The following is a 19,669-nucleotide window of genomic DNA, read 5'->3' on the forward strand; positions in this document are numbered from 1 at the left end:
GAGTTTTGGCAAACATGTCTGCAAGGACGTTTCAAATAGCAGTCAACTCCCCCATGCTCCTATCTGAGTTGTTCCAAGAAGCTGTAACTGGGAGTAAATAGGTGAACTTCAGTTATGGGTTTCCCCAACTGTGCAACCAAAGAGTGGAAAGATATTCCAAGAAAACGCCAGAAGTCCAGTATCTTCAATAAAGTTTATTCTCCACTAAAAGTCACATACACCATCTGGGCCTGTTTATCAATGAAATCCTTGTTCACATGTATGAGTAACTAGATGGAGAAAAAAGTGCAAATGTGAATAAGAAATGCACACAAAATATATAATAAATTATAAAAATATATAATAAAAATAAAAGGGGCAATGAAAATAGGATTGAATAATAGGATAATAAATGACCAAAAGATACCTCATTTTGTGTGTACATAACAATATGAAGATAAACCTCATCAATTGTGAAAAAAACCTAAATAAAATCAAAGAGATGTTTTCTTGGAACATCTTTCCACTCTTTGATTGCCGTGTTTTGTTTCACCAACTATGCACCTGATTTTATCCTCACTGATGACAGAGAAAGCATAATTGCTTACTTGTAACAGGGCCTGTTGTAAACAGCAGGATAATCAGCTGCATAAACCATCTCTCTGTCCTGGGATGTTGAAACCTAAGTCTGTGGTAGATTGAAGGGCAGTGGCTGTGCAAAAGGCCTGTGCTGGTGCCAGTGGATGACATCACCCACTTGTATGTCTAATGTATCCTGTTGTCTGTGGAGAGCCCTTATTACAGGTGAACAACTATGTTACGTCATTTCTGTGGTTTCTAGTCCAGTTCTGTGTTCTCAAATGGTTGTATCTTTTCTTTTTTAGGCTGATAAAAAAGATCCACAGGGTAACAGTTCAGTCTCTGGATTTGAAGATCTTCTTCAGAAACAACTGAAAGGGAAACAGATGCAAAAAGAAATGGCAGAATTTATCCATGAAAGGTAATATGGGACTTGCTGGGTGCTGTTTGTTCATGTTCAAATTTAAGAATATGCAGCGATAAGTGTTACTTTTGGCTTTCCTCTTGGTATCACCAGCATAGGCTTTGGTACAATGATAATTGAAAGAGCTTTGTTCCTTGGACATTCAGGTCTCCTGTGGCAGCTCAGGGGTAGATTCTGCAGCAATGGTTGGATAATTTTACAACATAGAGGTCACTATTGAGCTGCAGCAGACTTGGTAAAATATAATTAGAAAACTTACCTGTATGTGTCTTACATTTAATCACATATTCGAAGTCTTACTAAGAAAGTTTGTGAACCTCCAATATAATAATGAGATCTATGAGGGCAATTCTGTAAAGAATGTGCCGACAGTTACATATCCATTATGCACATATGTCAATAGAATAATGGCATCTCTTCTTGTATGTGTACACAATGGCACTCAAAAATGGGTGCTAGAAAGGATCAGCAATAAGCGCAATTCTATAAAGGGTGCACGCTGTTTATAGAATTTCGCTTAGCGCTGATTTTTGCACTTCAGTTTTGGGCACCAGACTTACTCCTGCTGAAACCAGGTGTAAATGCTAGCACCCAAGTTGGGCGCGCTGACCCATTATTCTGTAATAATGCACACAACTTTTCGGAACATCCCTGACACGCCCATGCCCCTCCCATAGCCACACCCCCTTAAGTTGTGTGGTATGGGATTTGGACATCAAGCATTATAGAATAGTGCACAGCCAGAGGCGCATGCAGCTCTCAATTGCTGTCAATTAACGTCAATAGTTGATTGTTAGCGTCCAGTTGTTGTTCGTTGGCCATTTAAGTTGCATGTGCATCGTGGGATAATTGCCAAATCTTGGCACCATATCTAGAATCTGGGGTTACTGTATGCACATATATGCTAAGCGCATAGTGAGAGTGTGGATGGGACTCACACATGCGTAACTAGTGCTCATACTTAAATTGTAGGCGTACATTTTTGCTGTCAGGCTACTCTTCTGGAAAGTAGGTGCTTCCATTCCTTTACAGAATACAGAATATACCCCAATCAGGCACCCTCTGAGCGCCTATATATAGGTGCAATTATGGAAGTACATCCTAAACGTTTTACCATGATACCCTTGTTTAATCAAATCTAGTCTTTTTATATATTTTGTTTTATTGTTAAAACAATGCTTGTTCTGTATTAAGAAAGTTCAATAAATAAATTGCAACTAAAAAAAAAAAAAAGAAAATAGAGCAGTATGTCCTAATCAAAAGTGGGGAAACTTTTTATGTCTCTGGGATATTTTAACTTCTATATCTGAATACATTTTGTTTCATAGTCTTCTCTGTTTCTATCTTTACTTCTCATTTTCTTTTCAGACAGCAAACACAATGAGGAGATGGAGTCACTTAGCAGGATCAAACAGTCTTTATTCCAACCAGCAAAATAGCAAAAAACTGAAGACCCGAAACGGCTGTGTTTTGGCAGAAAAAAATGCCTGTCAGGGATGTTATCACATAGCTGGTATAGAAAGGGCAGCAAACCCACTTGAACAGCATTCCAGTAGCTACCTGCTGCAATGCTGTGCAACTCATAGTTTTCCTTTGTCACATCTATGGCCGTGACCACCCTCAGCCTTACCTTCTTTCTGGGGGTCAGCAGCTCTGCTGGCTTCTGTCTGTGTTTGTGTTTGTCTTGTCTCTAGTCTCTGTGCTGATTGCTTCACTAGACCTCACCTGTGTGGGCTATGCCTCTCTAGGGAGCCAGCATCTAAGATGGCTGCCACCGGCTCTGTGCCAGCTTCCAAGATGGCTCCTGCTTGTCTTTCCTGTGGGCTCACTTCCTATGTGTGTCAAGCCTCTCTTTGGGGGTCAGTGTACTTCCTGCTTCTGTCCTACTGCTGGTGACTCATCAGTGAGAGCCTTCATAAGGAAGTGCTGGGCTTGCAGTCAGGGCCTTTGCATAAGTGTTATGCTCTTAGGCCAGGTCAGGTTAGTAAGTGTCTGCTGCACTACTGCTTAGCCTCTCTCTGGGTTCCAGCCCAGTTTCTTTCTGTGTCTCTGTTGTCCTTCCGTGGGGGGTCTTCCCTGCCACTGTCTGTCTGTGGACTGCAGGTCCTTCCTGGCTTACCCTGTGTTTGGGGTGAAGCCTCTGTTCCTGGCTTACCCTGTGTTTGGGGTGAAGCCTCTGCTCCAGGCTTACCCTGTGTTGGGGTGAAGCCTCTGTTCCTGGCTTACCCTGGGTTGGGGTGAAGCCTTTGTCCGGGTTTGTTCTCTGTCTGTATGCGAAGCCTCAGCCTTTGTGGGTTCCCCAGTCAGTGTGTGGAACGGCTGTGGCTTCAGACCCTTGGCCTGTTCTTCCTGGTTACTCTGTTTGCTGTGCTGCCTGCCCAAGACCCTTGGCCTGTTATTCCTGGTTTGCTCTCTTTACCCTGAACCCTGCCTTGCCTAGCCTGTGTGCCTACCCTGCTTGTATATCCTGAGGGTATATCCTGAATCCTGTATCTGTCTGGCTAGTGTGTTTTCCTGGGTGATTATTCCTGTATCCTGTCTCCACCTAGCTAGAGGGTTTACCCTGTGGGTATTCCCGGATCCCCGTTTAACCTAGTGTGTTGCTGCCCTAGTCCTTGCTCCTGCTAGCTTCTGTACGCCTTGTGTTCCTTGGTCTGTCTTCTGGGTCTTGCTAGTGGCTGTGCAGCAGCACACTGTCTGAGTTTAGTTCCGTGCCCTGTCGCCCTCGTGTATCCCAGACCCAGGGTGGGTCCTCTGGATCTTCAGTTCCTGCCTTATCCTGCAAGTCCTGCCGGCCGCCTGCACTTCGGAGCTCAACTCCGGAGGAACGGTGGCTAGGTGCAGGTGAAGCTGTTCCTGTCTCATCTGTTCTAGTTGCCTGCCTTGTACTACTCCAGTCCAGAGTTCCAGTACTGCTCTTCTGTGTTTCCAGTCCCGAGGTGGTCTTGCCTGCCGCTGCCGCTCCTCAGCAGTGGCCCAAGGGCTCACGAACTCCAGTCCTATCTCGAGGACCTGACAGAATGCCAAGGCCCTCGAGAACGCAACATCCTTGAAGCATTCATTACCATTTTTGTTTAAAAGGTAGCTATTGGAACGCTGTTCAAGTGCGTTTGCTGCCCTTTCTATACCAGCTGTCTATGTGATAAGACCCCTGATGCAGGCAATCTTTCTGCCAAAACACAGCCATGTTGGGTCATCAATTTTTTGTTATCGTGCTGGTTGGAATAAAGACTGTTTCATTATACAAGGTGACTCGGGCTCATTTTCGAAAGAGAAGGATGCCCATCTTTCGACATAAATTGGAAGATGGACGTCCTTCTCACAGAAACGTCCAAATCGGTATAATCGAAAGCTGATTTTGGACGTCCCCAACTGCACTCCGTCGCAGGGACGGCCAAAGTTCAAGGGGGCATGTCGGAGGCGTAGCGAAGGCGGGACTTGGGCATGCCTAACACTTGGACGTCCTTAACCCATAATCGAAAAAAAGAAGGACGTCCCTGACGAGTACTTGGACGTTTTCACCAGGACCTGTTTTTCTTACGACTAAGGCACAAAAAGGTGCCCGAAATGACCACATGACCACCGGAGAGAATTGGGGATGACCTCCCGTTACTCCCCGAGTGGTCACTAACCCCCTCCTACCCTCAAAAAACATCTGTAAAAATATGTCGTGCCAGCCTCAGATGTCATACTCAGGTCCATGACAGCAGTATGCAGGTCCCTGGAGCAGTTTTAGTGGGTGAGTGCACTTCAGACAGGCGGACCCAGCACTCCCCCCCTAACTGTTACGTTTGTGGAGGAAACAGCGAGCCCTCCAAAACCCACCACAAACCCACTGAATCCACATCTAGGTGCCCCCCTTCACCCATAAGGGCTATGGTAGTGGTATATAGTTGAGGGTAGTGGGTTTTGGGGGGCTCAGCACACAAGGTAAGGGAGCTATGTTCCTGGGAGCATTTCATGACGTCCACTGCAGTGCCCCCTAGGGTGTCCAGTTGGTGTCCTTGCATGTCAGGGGGACCAGTGCACTACAAATGCTGGCTCCTCCCATGACCAAATAGCTTGCATTTGGTCATTTCTGAGATGGACATCCTTGGTTTCGAAAATTGCTGAAAAACAGAAACATCCATGTATAGGGATGTCCAAATCTAGGGACGGCAAAATTTAAGGATTTGGACGTCCCTGACGGTGTTTTTGAAACGAAACATGGACGTCCATCTTGTTTCGAAAATATGGGTTTCCCCATCCCTGGATTGGGACATTTTGCAAGGACGTCCAAATCGAAACTTGGATGTCCCTTTCAAAAATGCCCCTCTCTATGTCTTCACTGTATTTGCTATTTCTGATCTTCTCGGTGAGGATTTGGTCCTTCTCTGCTGCTTTTGGTTATTTTCTTTCAAATATTTCTCAGTCTTCATTTCTGTCCCATCTGCCCCTTACCTTTCTCCATCTGTCTTCCCTTCTTCCATGTACAGTCTGTCTCTCCTCCTTTTCTCTGTTAATTCTCAACTGCTTGTTTGAATCTCATCTTTCTCATGCCTCAGTCCAGCCCATTTTACCACTTTTTCAGATTCCAGTCTAACTCTTCTCCTCCTTTCATTACCCTTTACTTCACTCCTGTTATGCTGCTCTCTTTCTTGCCTTCCTCTCCTGCATTCACCTCCACAGTCAGTCTGTCATAGCTTCTTGTTTCCCTATGGCTCCATATGAGCAGATGGCGGCTCCTCTCCTGTGCCAGTTGCAGGTCCTGCTATTGAACCAGTATAGTCTGGGGCAATTCCCGTCACCGTGCCCCGTGAAGACCATGGCTGCTTTATCACTGCAGATCCTGTGGATCAGATGCAGCTCTTATCATGGGGGCCCTGTGAAGGCCACTGGAAGATTTATTGTGTAGATCCTGTTGGATGGCACTTCTAAAGATGGAATAATTGGCTGGATTTTTGGGGTGGTTTAATCCCTCTGTTTGTTTTTAACTTACTGTTTGTGTTTAATTTACTGTTCTCAAGTTTACCTCATTTATTGTATTTATGCTTATTCTTGGTTATTTTACTATTGTTATGCTGTTAACAAAATTATAAGTTTTATGTTTAATTGTGCCTACTGTATACCGCATTGGGTGAATCTCTTCATAAAGGCGGTTTTATAAATCCCAATAAATAAATAAAATGCCTAAACTGACATATGAACTGAACACCCTGTTAACATATTTCCTTCCTGTAGGATAAAGATTGAAGAAGAATATGCAAAGAACTTGGCAAAATTGTCTCAAATTTCCTTAGCAGCTCAGGAAGAGGGGTAAGTGACAGCCAAAGCTAAAAATGCACTTCCGGTTTTCCTAATGTTTTAAGATCCAGATTACATACATAATGAAAGAGACGTGCTTCATAGGAATCAGAATGATGCAGTATAGAGAGAATACAGTTACATCACTGCCATGTAGAAAGCAGCCCAAATTGTAATCATATTTGTGCTATGCAGAAACCAGCCTAGAATTTAATTTATTTATTGGCATTTATATGCTGTAGATCAAAAAAAATTGTTCAAAGTACTGAACAACCAACTTAAAAATATATTACATTATATAAATAACAAAATAAGGGCCCTTGTTTACTAAGGTACACTAGTGTTTTTAGCGCGTGCTAAAAATTAGCACACTCTGACCGTGTAGACACCCATAGGAATATTATGGGCATCTACATAGTTAGCGCATTCTAATGCTTAATGCTTGCTAAAAACGCTATTGCATCTCTAGCACAGCTTAGTAAACAGGGCCCTAAAACACATCCTGTGTAGGTTGCGGATCCCAGATTCGCTCATATACTAATTAGTCAGGCTCTAACAAACATTAATTGGTGTTAACAAGCACTTAATTGGCAGTAATTAGGAGTTATCTATGTATCTGTCTTATGGCTTATTCTGTTACATGTGCACCTAAATTCCATAGCGCAAACTCCAAAGGAGAGGGCATGGGTGGGTCAGATGTGTTCCCAGAAATTAGGCGTGATGTTATAGAATCCCGGTATTTGCACGCCTAACTGCCATTAGTTGGGCACCAAAGGGAAAAAGGGGGGTCCACTCCTTCCACAAAAAATGCAAGCACACCAAACAAAAGGTTGAAGAAAACCAAGTCCAAGCGACCAGCCAAAACACAGGAGTAAGAGCTCCAAACAAAGCTTTATTAGGACCCTACACGGTCCGTGTTTCAGCAGAAATGCCTTCTTCAGGGGTTGATAAATCTTAGTTGGGCACCAGCATATACACCGGCCTTTGCCAGGCATAAACACTTGCGCCCAAAGTTAGGTACGAAATGCGTGCTAATGCGGCGCACCCTTTACAGAATACGAGCTTGGCACGGATCATTCCCATGCCTAACTTTGAATGACATTTATTGAATCTAGCCCACAGAGGGTAATCAAATCTATCTCATGCATATTCATTGTGAATAACCTGAAAACCTGACTAGTTGGATGTGTCCCAAGGACTGGGTTGAGAACTGCTGCTCTAAAGTAATGGAATTTCAAAAGGAGAGCCTGGAGATCCCCACTATTACCACTTGAAGTTCTATCATCACGATCCAATAAAAGTTCCAGAGCTGACTCACCCAGCTGCAGAACTTCCTTTAGGAATTTTGGCATGAAGCCCACCACGTGAATTCCCTCTGACTTTTCCAGTAAGCCCAGAACTTGAACATTGCACTACCGGGATCTGTTCTGTAATTCAGGGGCTTTTTCTTGCAGCAGAGTAAGCTGGTGCTCACCTCTACTGTTTTTTTCTGCCACCCCCATCTCCCAGTTTTCTAATGCTGAAACTCTGTTCTCAAGTTCATCCAATTTCAGGCTCAAAGTCAGCTGTATCAGATATTGATGAGTGCAGCCTGAAGCTCTTTCTTTAAGTCTGTTAGGAATCCCTTACCATATGCTGAGATACTCTTGACCTTTTCTACGAGTGGTTGTCCATTTGTGGTTGGGTATGGTCTGAGTTATAGGAGTTAAAATGTAATGCCAAGAAGTGTAGAGTGATGCACTTGGGGTGCGGAAACCCAAAAGAGAGATACCAGATAGGAGGGGAGAGATCAGTAATCTCGACTCAGGAGAGAGACCTTGGGGTGTTGGTGTCGGAAGATCTGAAGGTGAAGAAACAATGCGACTGGGCGACGGCCGAGGCCAGAAGGATGCTAGGCGGTGTAGAGAGGGACATAACCAGCAGAAGAAAGGAGGTGTTGATGCCCCTCTACAAGTCATTGGTGAAGCCCCACTTGGAGTATTGTGTTCAGTTTTGGAGGCCGTATCTTTCTAAAGATGTAAAAAGACTGGAAACGGTGCAAAGAAAAGCTACAAAAATGGTATGGGATTTTCGTTGCAAACCGAACGAGAGACTTGCTCATCTGAACATGTATACCTTGGAAGAAAGGAGAAACAGGGGAGATATGATACAGATGTTCAAATATTTGAAAGGTATTAATCCGCAAATGAACATTTTCTGGAGATGAGAAGGCGGTAGAACTAGAGGACATGAATTGAGGTTGAAGGGGGGCAGACTCAGGACTAATGTCAGGAAGTATTTTTTCATGGAGAGGGTGGTGGATATGTGGAATGCCCTCCTGTGGGAGGTGGTGGAGATGAAAACGGTAATGGAATTCAAACATGCATGGGATAAACACAAAGGAATCCTATTTAGAAGGAATGGTTCTGTGGAATCTTAGCGGAGATTGGGTGGTGACGCTGGTAATTGGGAAACAAAACGGGAGCTAGGCAGACTTCTACGGTCTACGCCCTGATCATGACTGAATATATAGGGATGGGCTGGAGTGTAAATTTTAAGGGGCTTTGATGTTAGCTTCAGAACTTAGTACAAGAATAGTACTGGGCAGACTTCTATGGTCTGTGCCCTGAGAAAGGCAAGAAAACTTGGGTATATGTATAAAGTATCACATACCGTGTAAAATGAGTTTATCTTGTTGGGCAGACTGGATGGACCGTACAGGTCTTTATCTGCTGTCATTTACTATGTTACTATCCAGCTTATTTTCGAAGGAGAAGGGCGGCCATCTTCCGACACAAATCGGGAGATGGGCGCCCTTCTCGCAAGGCCGGCCAAATCGGTATAATCGAAAGCCGATTTTGGCCGGTTTCAACTGCTTTCCGTCGCGGGGACGTCCAAAGTTCAAGGGGACGTGTCAGCAGTGTACCGAAGGCGGGACGGGGGCATGGTTAAGAGATGGCTGTCCTTGGCCAATAATGGAAAAAAGAAGGGCGGTCCTGATGAGCATTTGGCCGACTTTACTTGGTCCCTTTTTGTTCACGACTAAGCCTTGAAAAGGTGCCTGAACTGACCAGATGACCACCAGAGGGAATCGGGGATCACCTCCCCTTACTCCCCCAGTGGTCACCAACCCCCTCCCACCCAAAACAAAATTAAAACATTTTTTTGCCAGCCTCTATGCCAGCCTCAAATGTCATATCCAGCTCCATCACAGCACTATGCAGGTCCCTGGAGCAGTTTTAGTGGGTGCAATGCACTTCAGGCAGGCGGATCCAGGCCCACCTCCCCCCCCTACCTGTTACACTTGTGCTGGTAAATGGGAGCCCTCCAAAACCGACCCGAAACCCACTGTACCCACATCTAGGTGCCCCCCTTCACCCATTAGGGCTATGGTAGTGGTGTACAGTTGTGGGTAGTGGGCTTTGGGGGGGATTTGGGGGGCTCAGCACCCAAGGGAAGGGAGCTATGTATCTGGGAGCAATGGGAGGTATGGGAACAATGGTCCGAAGGGCCAGCAGCACCTCAACTGAGCTTCTGCTCTGAGCTGGCAGAGGCCCCCCGACAAGGAGACTGTAAGAAGAGAGGAGCTACCGGAGGGGAGAACTCCAACTGGAAGCCATCACCCAGAATAACCAGGGCTAGAGCTGAGGAAAAAGTAGACCACATGTCCCAAAAGGCCTGAAGTGGCCCCCTGTAGGCCCAGAGGGACCATCTGGTCTGGCTATATTGGGATTGCCAGGAGACAGCAGCCACTCACTCTGAGTGCCCTACCAGCTCTCTGTCCCCCGGAAGGAAGATTGTCGGGCCCGAAACTGAGCCCTCTGACCAAAGGTCCGACGACCAGACCTACACAAGGAGCTGTCATGAAACAGGGCACTTGCTGAGCCCACAAGGCAATCAGAGGAACAAGGAACGTCTTTTGGAGGATGCTGGGGCCCGCTTAACCAAATTGCTGAGGTCATTCCCAAAAAGAAATGTGTCTCAAAAGGGTAACCTGACCACGTAGGCCTTTGAAGTGGCAACGGCCACCCACGTCCGCAGCCAGAACTGACACCTCGCGGAGAGCGTCAAAGACGTGCCTGTGGCTGAAAAACTGACATACACAGTGGCCATCAGACAGGCTAAGCCCGCCTCCATTCAGGGAGCCCGGGACAGCCCCGGGAAAAAGGACTGCTGATGTCACTGCAAACAGGCCTGTGCCACCAAGGGGCTACAAATAGAAGCCTGCAGCTCCAAAGCAGTCACCTCAAGGTGTGCTGGAAAGCCCGTTTCGGCTTCCTATCTAGCAGATCCCTCAAGGCAAGGCTGCCAACCACTGGGAGGGTAGTACTCTGGGTGACTGCAGACACCGAGTCCAACTTAGGTAAGGGAACATCTCCTCCTTCTGGCACCAGAGAAAGGACAGGCCACGGTCCTCCCAACCTGTAGGCCTGTGTCAGACGCACGCCACCTTGCGGCAAGCAGGACCCGAATGTCCAGGTGAATGGAGAAATACCCTGGATGGTCCCATAAGGCTCTTCATTTATTTATTTAGCCGCCTGACTACCTTCCGGAAACTCCTCAAGGGAGCACTGCAAGTGCCTCTGAAATCAGGGGGCCGCCTCCTAGCAGCCCAACTGCAGCAAAATCTGAGACTAAGTCTCCACGGGGCAGCAGTCGTGATCCCCTGGGAACAGGCAGGGAGATCCCCATCTCCTCTCTCTCCCCGGAGCTGCCAGGCCTGCTGGAGAAAAGGCTCCTAGCACCAGTCTGCCCGGTGGAGCAGACGAAGGGTTGGCCCTGACCCAGGGCCCCCCACCCAAAGGGACCCCCACCTACACAGCTGCCTGCGCAGGGGCTTCGCTTCTGCTGAAAAAACCAAAATGGCCACCATTCCCGCCTCCTTCTGAGGCGAAGCACCAAGGCCCTGCACTGGGGACCAGAGCCAAAAGAAACGCGCAGCTGTGACCGAGTGCGTCCTGTATGTGCGAGCCCCGATCAGCTCCTCCACTTGGGAACCGGACTGCACACCATGCAGCGGCCCAAGGAGGAACACCGCTCACTGCAAGATGGACAGCAGGTTGCCATGGCCAGAGACTGCTGCTGCGTGGGAAAACATGTGACACACCACGCTACACACCTGCTTTTTTTTTAAACCAGAGCACAGCACAAACAAGCAAAAATATGTCCTTTTTTTTTTTTTTTACATTCATGTAGATTAGGCAGTTTTCTGTCTTCGGAGGAATCATTCTGTTTGTATCTGCCAAAGACTTCAAGGAGCAGTTGTGAGATTTCAACCAGGCTCCCCTGGTTCTCACTCCACTGATCTAATCATTAAACTGCTCCTCCACTTCCTCCATGGTTTTATTTATTTACTTTTTTTTATAGCACCGCCACACAGTGCTCCCATCAATGTCCCAAGGCCTGAAGCACAGCAGAAAGGACCCACCACCCTGGGTCCACGCTACCCGGGGACACAGTCAACCCCCCCTTTCAGTGCAGGGCACAGCAGCAGCACCGGCCTGCCAGATTCACTGTGTTGCCTGTGACTCCTCATCTTCTGAACTGACTAGTTGCTGAGCAGGCTCTCACTCAGAGGGAAAACAGGGGAAAGGCGCAGAACACCCCAGGGGGAAGGCACGAGAGGGACCCAGCACCACCAGGTATGTCTGCTCAACTGCTCACTCTGCTCAACTGGGAACCAGTTGACCAACTGGACCAGGAGCAAGGCCTCAGAACCAGAGACAGAGGAAGTCTGTCCATCCACCTGCTGGAAATAGAAGATACTGAGGAGCTGAGCTGCTAGCAGGGAGCTATGTAGTGGTGCTCAGTTCTGTATTTTCTATCTCCACCTGCTGGTCGATGGACATAACTACCCACTCGTACTGGAATAGTGAGAATGAACGTAATGGAAAGACAGGATTCTTCCCTTCGGCTCAAGCTGTGTCCACAGCAAACTGACCAGTAAGCATCTGGTTAGTGTAGAGATAACAGTTACAGACCCAGCCGGCACCAGTAGCTGGTCTCTTGTTCAAGGTTAGAAGCCATAATTATCAGCTTGCACTTCTCTGTAATAATGTTGTGCAGAGAGGCTTAGTACTTAGAAGGCACAGAGAAACAGTCTCTTTCCAGAGCTATCACCTGTATGTGTGTTCTGGTCTGGTGCCAAAACTCTTCTCCTTTCTTCACAAAGTCCAGTCCCAGACTTTTGTCCAGGTGGCTGTTTTGGCCCAATTAGATCACATATTCCTTCTGTCCAGCAGATGAAATACAGACCTGGAGAACAGTGAGGTCCATAATTGTTGCAGACACTCTCCATGCAAGTACCAGCACTGACCAAGGAGGCCCATAGTCTTATTTCATACTTGTGTCAGTGTAAATCTGTCTTGTTACCAACTACACACCCAAAAATGAAGTGCAGATGCTCTTTGGAATGGCAGCATGCCTTGGGCTGGCAATCAGTGTAGAAATGCAGGGAACATTCAGGCAACCATGACAGTTTGGTTTTTGGCCTAGTCAAAGTGGTTCAAGCCTCAGTTGCACAAAATCAATACATCAGGAACACCCCTGGGTCATTCCATGTCAAGTGGTCTGGTGGTCCCTAAGCGACCATCACAGATTTTGATGAAAGTTTCTGTGAACATTCATACATGTCCCCAATGAACGTTGGTAAAGTTTTACGTTCGCCGATGCAATACTTGCTGAGATATAGTAATCTGTTTGACCCCCATACTGCAACCTTCGTGCAGGGACCACCAGACCACTTGACATGGAATGACCCCCCTACAGTAGGAGTGGTATTGGGTGAAGGAGAGAACTGGCAAGACTTCTGAATTTTTCCCCCTAACTAACCCTACCTCAGGTTGCTAAATGTAGCCATTCAACCTGAAAATGTTTCAAAGACTTTGACCTGTTTGCTTTACTGACTTTGTGAGTAGAGAAGTTTGTTTATGAGAGCATCTCTCCGCTTGATCTTGGCATCTATACGATATTATCTCTTAACGGGACAGCACGGCGGCACAGCATATTGTTTCCATCAAACGTACTGATTGTTATAACATAGCCATACGTACTCTGCTACATTTTGCGACCCCTGTCGCAGGCGCTACGCGCCGAAACACAGACCGTGTCGGGTCCATTCAAAGATATGTTCCTCTAAACGCATGATTAAAAGTTGTTTCTCCTGTTTTTGAAGGCTCCTGGTACTTTTCTGTTTTGTTCTAAAGACTTTGACCTAGTCATCTAAATCCTTAGCTGGCTAGATTTGTTTTCTAAATGTATCGCATTGTAGCCTTATGTTTAAAATATTGATACAAATTTAAATTGATACTAAAATAACAGGGTGTTTTTTTTCCAGTGTTCTCAGCAGTATCCTAAAGTCCTCATCTGTATTTAATATTTTGCAGAACACTGGGAGAGGCGTGGGCACAGCTTAAGAAAAGTCTATCTGATGAGGCAGAAGTCCATCTAAAATTCTCATCCAAGGTAATTTACATCTTTAATGTTAGAGCATCATGCAGATGAAGTGCCAGCATATGCAAATCAACTCCATGTATATTGTAAGGTCTTCACCACTGGGAGACTCTTGGAAAAGTCTCCTGCACCGGGAGACTCGAGTCCTTCGGCCCTTTAGCTGAGCTGTGTGCTGTAATCCACTGCTAAAGAGCACACGGCAATCCGCAAGGTCAGATCATTATACTTTATTTTAATCCCTTTGCGTCAACTGCTCCTCCAAAGGTAGTTCCCACCACAGCATTTCTCAAGAAGCATAGCAGTTCAACAGCATAGTATTCAAAACAAAACAAAAAAACCCCAAAAGGTTCCAAGATCTCAGCAGTTCATATAAAGCAGTTATGCGAAGCAATTCTTCAAACAAAGTAGCTCAAAAAGGGCTCAAAACTCCCAGCAGTTCATGTATAGCAGTAGCTCTAGAAAGGGTTCAAACCCTCCCCAGCAGTTCATGTCAGCAGTTAGACAAAACAATTCCCCAAACACAGCAGTTCAGAAAGGGTTCAAACTCACAGCAGTTCATGTATAGCAGTTATGCCCAAAACCACCACTCCTCCTCTCTCCCTTTCAAAAGAAATCAACCTAGGGAGAGTGGCAAGGGTCCCTCCCCAACCAGGCCAGCATTATACCCTGACCACCACCCGCATGACCTTCCGTGGTAAACCTGTTCTCTCAGCTCCCCTCGTGGGATAGCCACCTTTTCCCTTCTTCTACCAGGCTCTCCTCCCGAGCAGCCCTCTCCTGTTTCACCTCCTTTCCTTCCAGTTTAGTCAGAGCAGCAATCTCCATTGGCACCTTTTGCTCTAGTTCCTCCCCTTGCCAGTCCATAGGTTCCTCCCCACACCCATTGCTCAGCTGCTCTCCATGTGCTTGATTGGGCAGGTTCAGAACTCCTTCCTTCATCCTGGCTCTCTGGGACAGGTTTTTCCAACTCCCTTCTCTTGCCCTTCTCCTGACCTCCTCTGGGGGCTGTTGGGGATTGAAGTCCCTGTTTCTACCATGGAACCTACTTTTCCTTTTCTCCAATCCCTCAGGGGAAAAGACTCCTTCCTTTCTCTACCCAGTCTCCCTCCCTCTCGAGCCTCCTCGTTCCTGCATGTGCCTTCATTCTCCCTCTCACCCTCATATTCCTCACAATATTCATTGCAGATATCATGACTGGCAAGGGCTCCAGGACTGACATGCACTGGTATAGGGTTGCTGTTATGAGGGGACTTATGAACCTCATTGCAATGTTTCCCTCAAGTTCATATTCAGTCAGGTCTTTCTGTTAGAAAGAAGAGGGCAGACATTATTACACGGCATGTGCTGTAGAGTTCTGGTATAAAGGGCAATAAAAGGAATGCCATAGAGGCAACTTTATACTGTTGCAATGAAGTGGGGAGAAGGAACAAAAAGTTTAGAAACAGAAGGATAAATTTCTGTCACAACTGTCAGGAATGGTGAGCCCTTGGACCAAAGCCGGAGCTTTGGCAGACAAATCACCTGGGCTGGCACAGGCAGGAATCAGAACAGACTGGACTAGGATAAACTAACAGACTCAACAAGGCAGGACAGAGGTAACTAAACACAATGAACAACACAAGAACCGGATCCAGACGAGGCAAGGAAAAGAAGACTAGGGCTAGAACTGGAACCCAGACAGGACAAGGCAAGACTCAGAACTGGATTAAAACTGGAACTGGGACCCAGAAATGCAAGACAAGGCAAAACACGGAAGTAGATTAAAACTGGGTCCACAAAAGGGCAAGACAAGGACAAGTCAAGGACTGGATCCGGACAGGACTAGACTGAAAGAGACAAGACAAAGCACACATAGACAGGCAAGACAGGGCAGGAGCTAGGTAACTGAATAACAGACGCAAGACAATACACAAGGGAGGAACAGGATTCAGGATTCTCAAACAGGATTCAGGATTCTCGAACAGGCTTGGCTAGAACAGAATTCAGGATTCTCAATCAGGCTTGGCTGGAACAGGATTCAGGATTCTCAAACAGGATTCAGGATTCTCAAACAGGTTTGGCTGGAACAGGATTCAGGATTCTCAAACAGGCTTGGCTGGAATAGGATTCTGGAATGGGCTTGGCTTGGCTGGAACCGGATGCTGGAACGGACTTGGCTTGGCTGGAATTGGATGCTGGAATGGACTTGGCTTGGCTGGAACTGGATGCTGGAACGGTGGAATCAGATTCTGGAACGGGCTTGGCTTGACTGGAACAGTAGTATGAAAGGGACTTGGCTTCACTGGAACAGGAGTCTGAAAGGGACTTGGCTTGACAGGGAACAGGATACTGAAAGGGACATGGCTTGACAGAGAGCAGGGACAGAAACTAGCTCAAACACATAGCAGGGGCAGAACCTGGCTCAAACACACAACAGGAACAGAACTTAGCAGAAACAGAGCTTAAAAGCCAGGAAGCAAACATAGCAGGCAAAGGATTAAGCAGACTAAGTGAAGACAAAAAAAGAAGCAATGTGCTTACCAGCATCCACAGCTGGAAGAGAAAGGCCAGGCAGATTGAGAGGCAGCAGACACACCTGCATATCAGTGAGGTAATTAGGGACAATGCTGGCTTCTACAGACTCTCAGAATTAACAGACAAGAACTACACACACAGGAAACAGAACAGGGAAAACAGGAACAGAGCTTGGCTAAACACAGAGATTGGCTTAAACACAGAGCTTAACTATAGCAAGAGTCAAAAGCAGGGCTAGACTAAAAGCAGAAGCCAAGGGAAGTCAAACAGATACAGACACCAAGGGCAGGGTGTGGCTCTAGAGCCAGGCCTTCAGGATCAAGGTTCAAAAGCAAACTCACAGAAACAAAACAAAGCATTGAAACACAAGACTCAAGGAAACACAGAACAGACCTTCAGAAGCAAGACTCAGGAACAAAGCCAAGCAGGGATATGACCTATACAGGTAACACAGATTGAGACCTCTTGCAAAGGCAAATAGGAAAGCTCCCTAGGTCCTTATAAAGGAGTCTGCTGATGATGTCACAAGTAGGAAATGAAGCAGAAGCAGGGAGACCAAAGCAAGGCTTGGCTTACAGGAAGAACAACAACAGGAAATGAAGCAGAAGCAGGGAGACCAAAGCGAGGCTTGGCTTACAGAAAGAACAGCAATAGGGAAAAGGCAGACTAGAGAGGTCACTGAGCTAGATACAGAGGAACAGTAGGTCTGAACATAAGGGCACGGCCACAACTGTGACAATTTCAAAGTTACGGAGAATGGAATTAATTTTATTCCAATATTTGATACACACACACACCTCACCAGAATAGCTCAGGCAAATCGCAATAAAAATAACATAACACAGAGGCTCAAAGAGGAAGGAGATGTAGGCCAGTGCTGTCAACCCAGTCCTTTGGGCACACCTAGCCAGTCAGGTTTTGAGTATATGCGCAATGAATATGCTAGAGATAGATCTGAATACAAAAAAGGAAATGCATGCAGATCTATGTCATGACTATTTCTTGTGCATATCCTGAAGACCCAACTAGCTGGGGACTAGGTTGAGAACCACTGATATAGACAAGTCTGTAGAGTAGGGAGATGATGCATTCTCTTTGAATGATTTGTTGGGATGAAAAGGTGTGAATGATAGGTCAGAGGGAGGGTATTTACAATTAATGATAGATGATAAAGTCATAGATGAAGATTCATCAAAGGAGTAAGAGAAGAAAAGATGGCTGTTGGCTATTATATTTAGGAAGACATGGGGAGTTTTGATGATGAGAGTTATATGAAGAGCAAGGGGGAGGACAGAAGAGATAACCACCAACTGCAGCACATACATAGTGGGGCATTTTTGAAGGAATGTTCAAGGCAGAATTGGGACGTCCTGCTCATAACGTCCAAAAAAAAAAAAAAAGTTAATTTCACAGCAATTTGCAAACAGGAAAGAGGTCCAGATTTCCTGTTCGAAAATACTTGAGTAGGATATCATTTTGCTGGAGTTGTCCATCCTGAAACAACCAATTTATAAACTGGAGTGGAGGAGTGGCCTAGTGGTTAGGATGGTGGACTTTGGTCCTGGGGAACTGAGGAACTGAATTTGATTCCCGGCACAGGCAGGTCCTTGTGACTCTGGGCAAGTCACTTAACCCTCCATCGCCTGCCACATTGAGCCTGCCATGAGTGGGAAAGCGCGGGGTACAAATGTAACAAAAATAAAAATAAACATGTAAATTATAAACTGGAGAAAGCAAGGCACAGGGATGTCTGTTTGGCCAGCATTAAGAAAATAGCCACATAGATAATCTTGCAGAATACAGGAGTAGCCTAGTGGTTAGTGCAGTGGGCTGTAAACCAAGGGATACAGGTTCACATCCTACTATAACTTTTTTTTTTTTTTTTGTAAATGTGATCCCTCCAGGAGCAGAAAAATGCCCACTGTACCTGAATGTGCACATTTCAATGGCTTTCAGGCTTGCAGGTGTCTTATATCTTTAGGTACGGTAAGGGCCCTGTTTACTAAGGTGCGTTAGTGTTTTTACCACGCCTACACTTAGCGCGCGTGCTAACCATGTAGGCACCTATGGGGATATTGTAGGCACATACATGGTTAACGCATGTTAAAAATGTTAACGGGCCTATAACGCTGCTTAGTAAACAGGGCCCTAAGTGTTTTCTTGTTCCTGGAGGGAGCCCCAGGGAAAAAAAAGAGTAATAGAGTCACAGTGGGATTTGGACCTGTGTCCCTTGGTTTAGAGGACACTGTACTAACCGCTAGGCTACTGCTCTGACACACTTGCTGCTCTGTTCAGAATGGCCATAATACCTGCAGCTGACAGAGCCTGGTTTTCCTTTCCAATTTCACTTTCAGGGGAGAAGGAGAGGGACGGCAACCACTGGGAGATTAAGGAGGGGTCATGCCTTAACCCCTACAGTGGTCAGATGCTCAATCAGAGCACCTTTTTGTAATGCGGACGTGACTGAAAAAGGCCTACATAAAAATGTCCTTTTTAGACATGGACGTTTTTTCCTGTCAAAAATCACAGTTGGACATCCTACTTTTGGGCCCTTCCTAGTCCCACCCAGAATACGCCTACAACAAACCCTCTTGCTATTTGGACGAACTGCAGTGTGAAACGTCCAAATTCTGACTTTCCAAAATTGGGATTTAGATGTTTTTAGCAGATGGACTTTTTTTTTTTTTAGGCCTTTTGATGTGTCCATCTGCTTTAAAAATTAGCACATAAGGTCCAGTCACTTCCAATATATTTTCAGTAGTCTGACATGTTTCAGCACACCCATACTTGCATTAGGGGAAGTTGTACAATTCAGTATTCTGGACTAACTAAGAGTATTATATTTAATTTCCACAGCCAACGTTTAAGAAAAGTGCTGACCACAGCAGTTATGTATTGACCCAAATAATTCTAACAGCTGTTTGTGTGTTTTATGATTGTTGTCATTGTAAATTACTTGTTAACAGATTTGTGAGGAGAATTAGCCATATGAACGGCAACAATGCCAAAATAAACAATGACTTACAAGTGAAACAAATAATTCTTACAAGTCAGGAAATTACATGAAAAAGCTTGTGATTTATTATAAAGACTATTGTTGGAAAAGTGCAATATCATAGAAATAACAATATCAATCTGGAAGCCAGATGAGTCACCATACTAATCTTTATTATGTTACTGAAAATGACAGTTACCATGATTTGGAATTAAAAAAAAAAATTGTCTTTTGTTGTGTTAGGGATCACCAGAATTTATATGCAGACTGAAAGCAAAGTCTTACAGATTGTCTAATAAATAATGCTTACCCCCATCCCCCCAACATTCAAAAGCATTTAACTGGCTAGGATTGCCACCTGGCCAGTTAAATGCTCCATAACCAACTATCTGCGAATTTTCAGTGGTACATGGCCAGCCATTTCAACAGGTCAAAATTTCAAAATTTGCAGTTAGCAGCTAACG

The 19,669-nt window shown here is 45.7% G+C and overlaps 1 protein-coding gene across 1 annotated transcript in view; it reads left to right on the forward strand.

Moving 5' to 3' along the window:
* GAS7 (growth arrest specific 7) overlaps positions 1–19,669 on the forward strand; it is a 78,542-nt gene that overhangs the window by 26,078 nt on the left and 32,795 nt on the right. The window contains exons 3-5 of the mRNA XM_030206325.1: positions 864–979; positions 6,203–6,277; positions 13,630–13,708. Of these exons, the coding sequence (XP_030062185.1) occupies positions 864–979; positions 6,203–6,277; positions 13,630–13,708 (270 nt within the window). The remainder of the gene's footprint in view (positions 1–863; positions 980–6,202; positions 6,278–13,629; positions 13,709–19,669) is intronic.

The sequence above is a fragment of the Microcaecilia unicolor genome, chromosome 6 (assembly GCF_901765095.1).
Source record: "Microcaecilia unicolor chromosome 6, aMicUni1.1, whole genome shotgun sequence".
Lineage (NCBI taxonomy): Eukaryota > Metazoa > Chordata > Amphibia > Gymnophiona > Siphonopidae > Microcaecilia > Microcaecilia unicolor.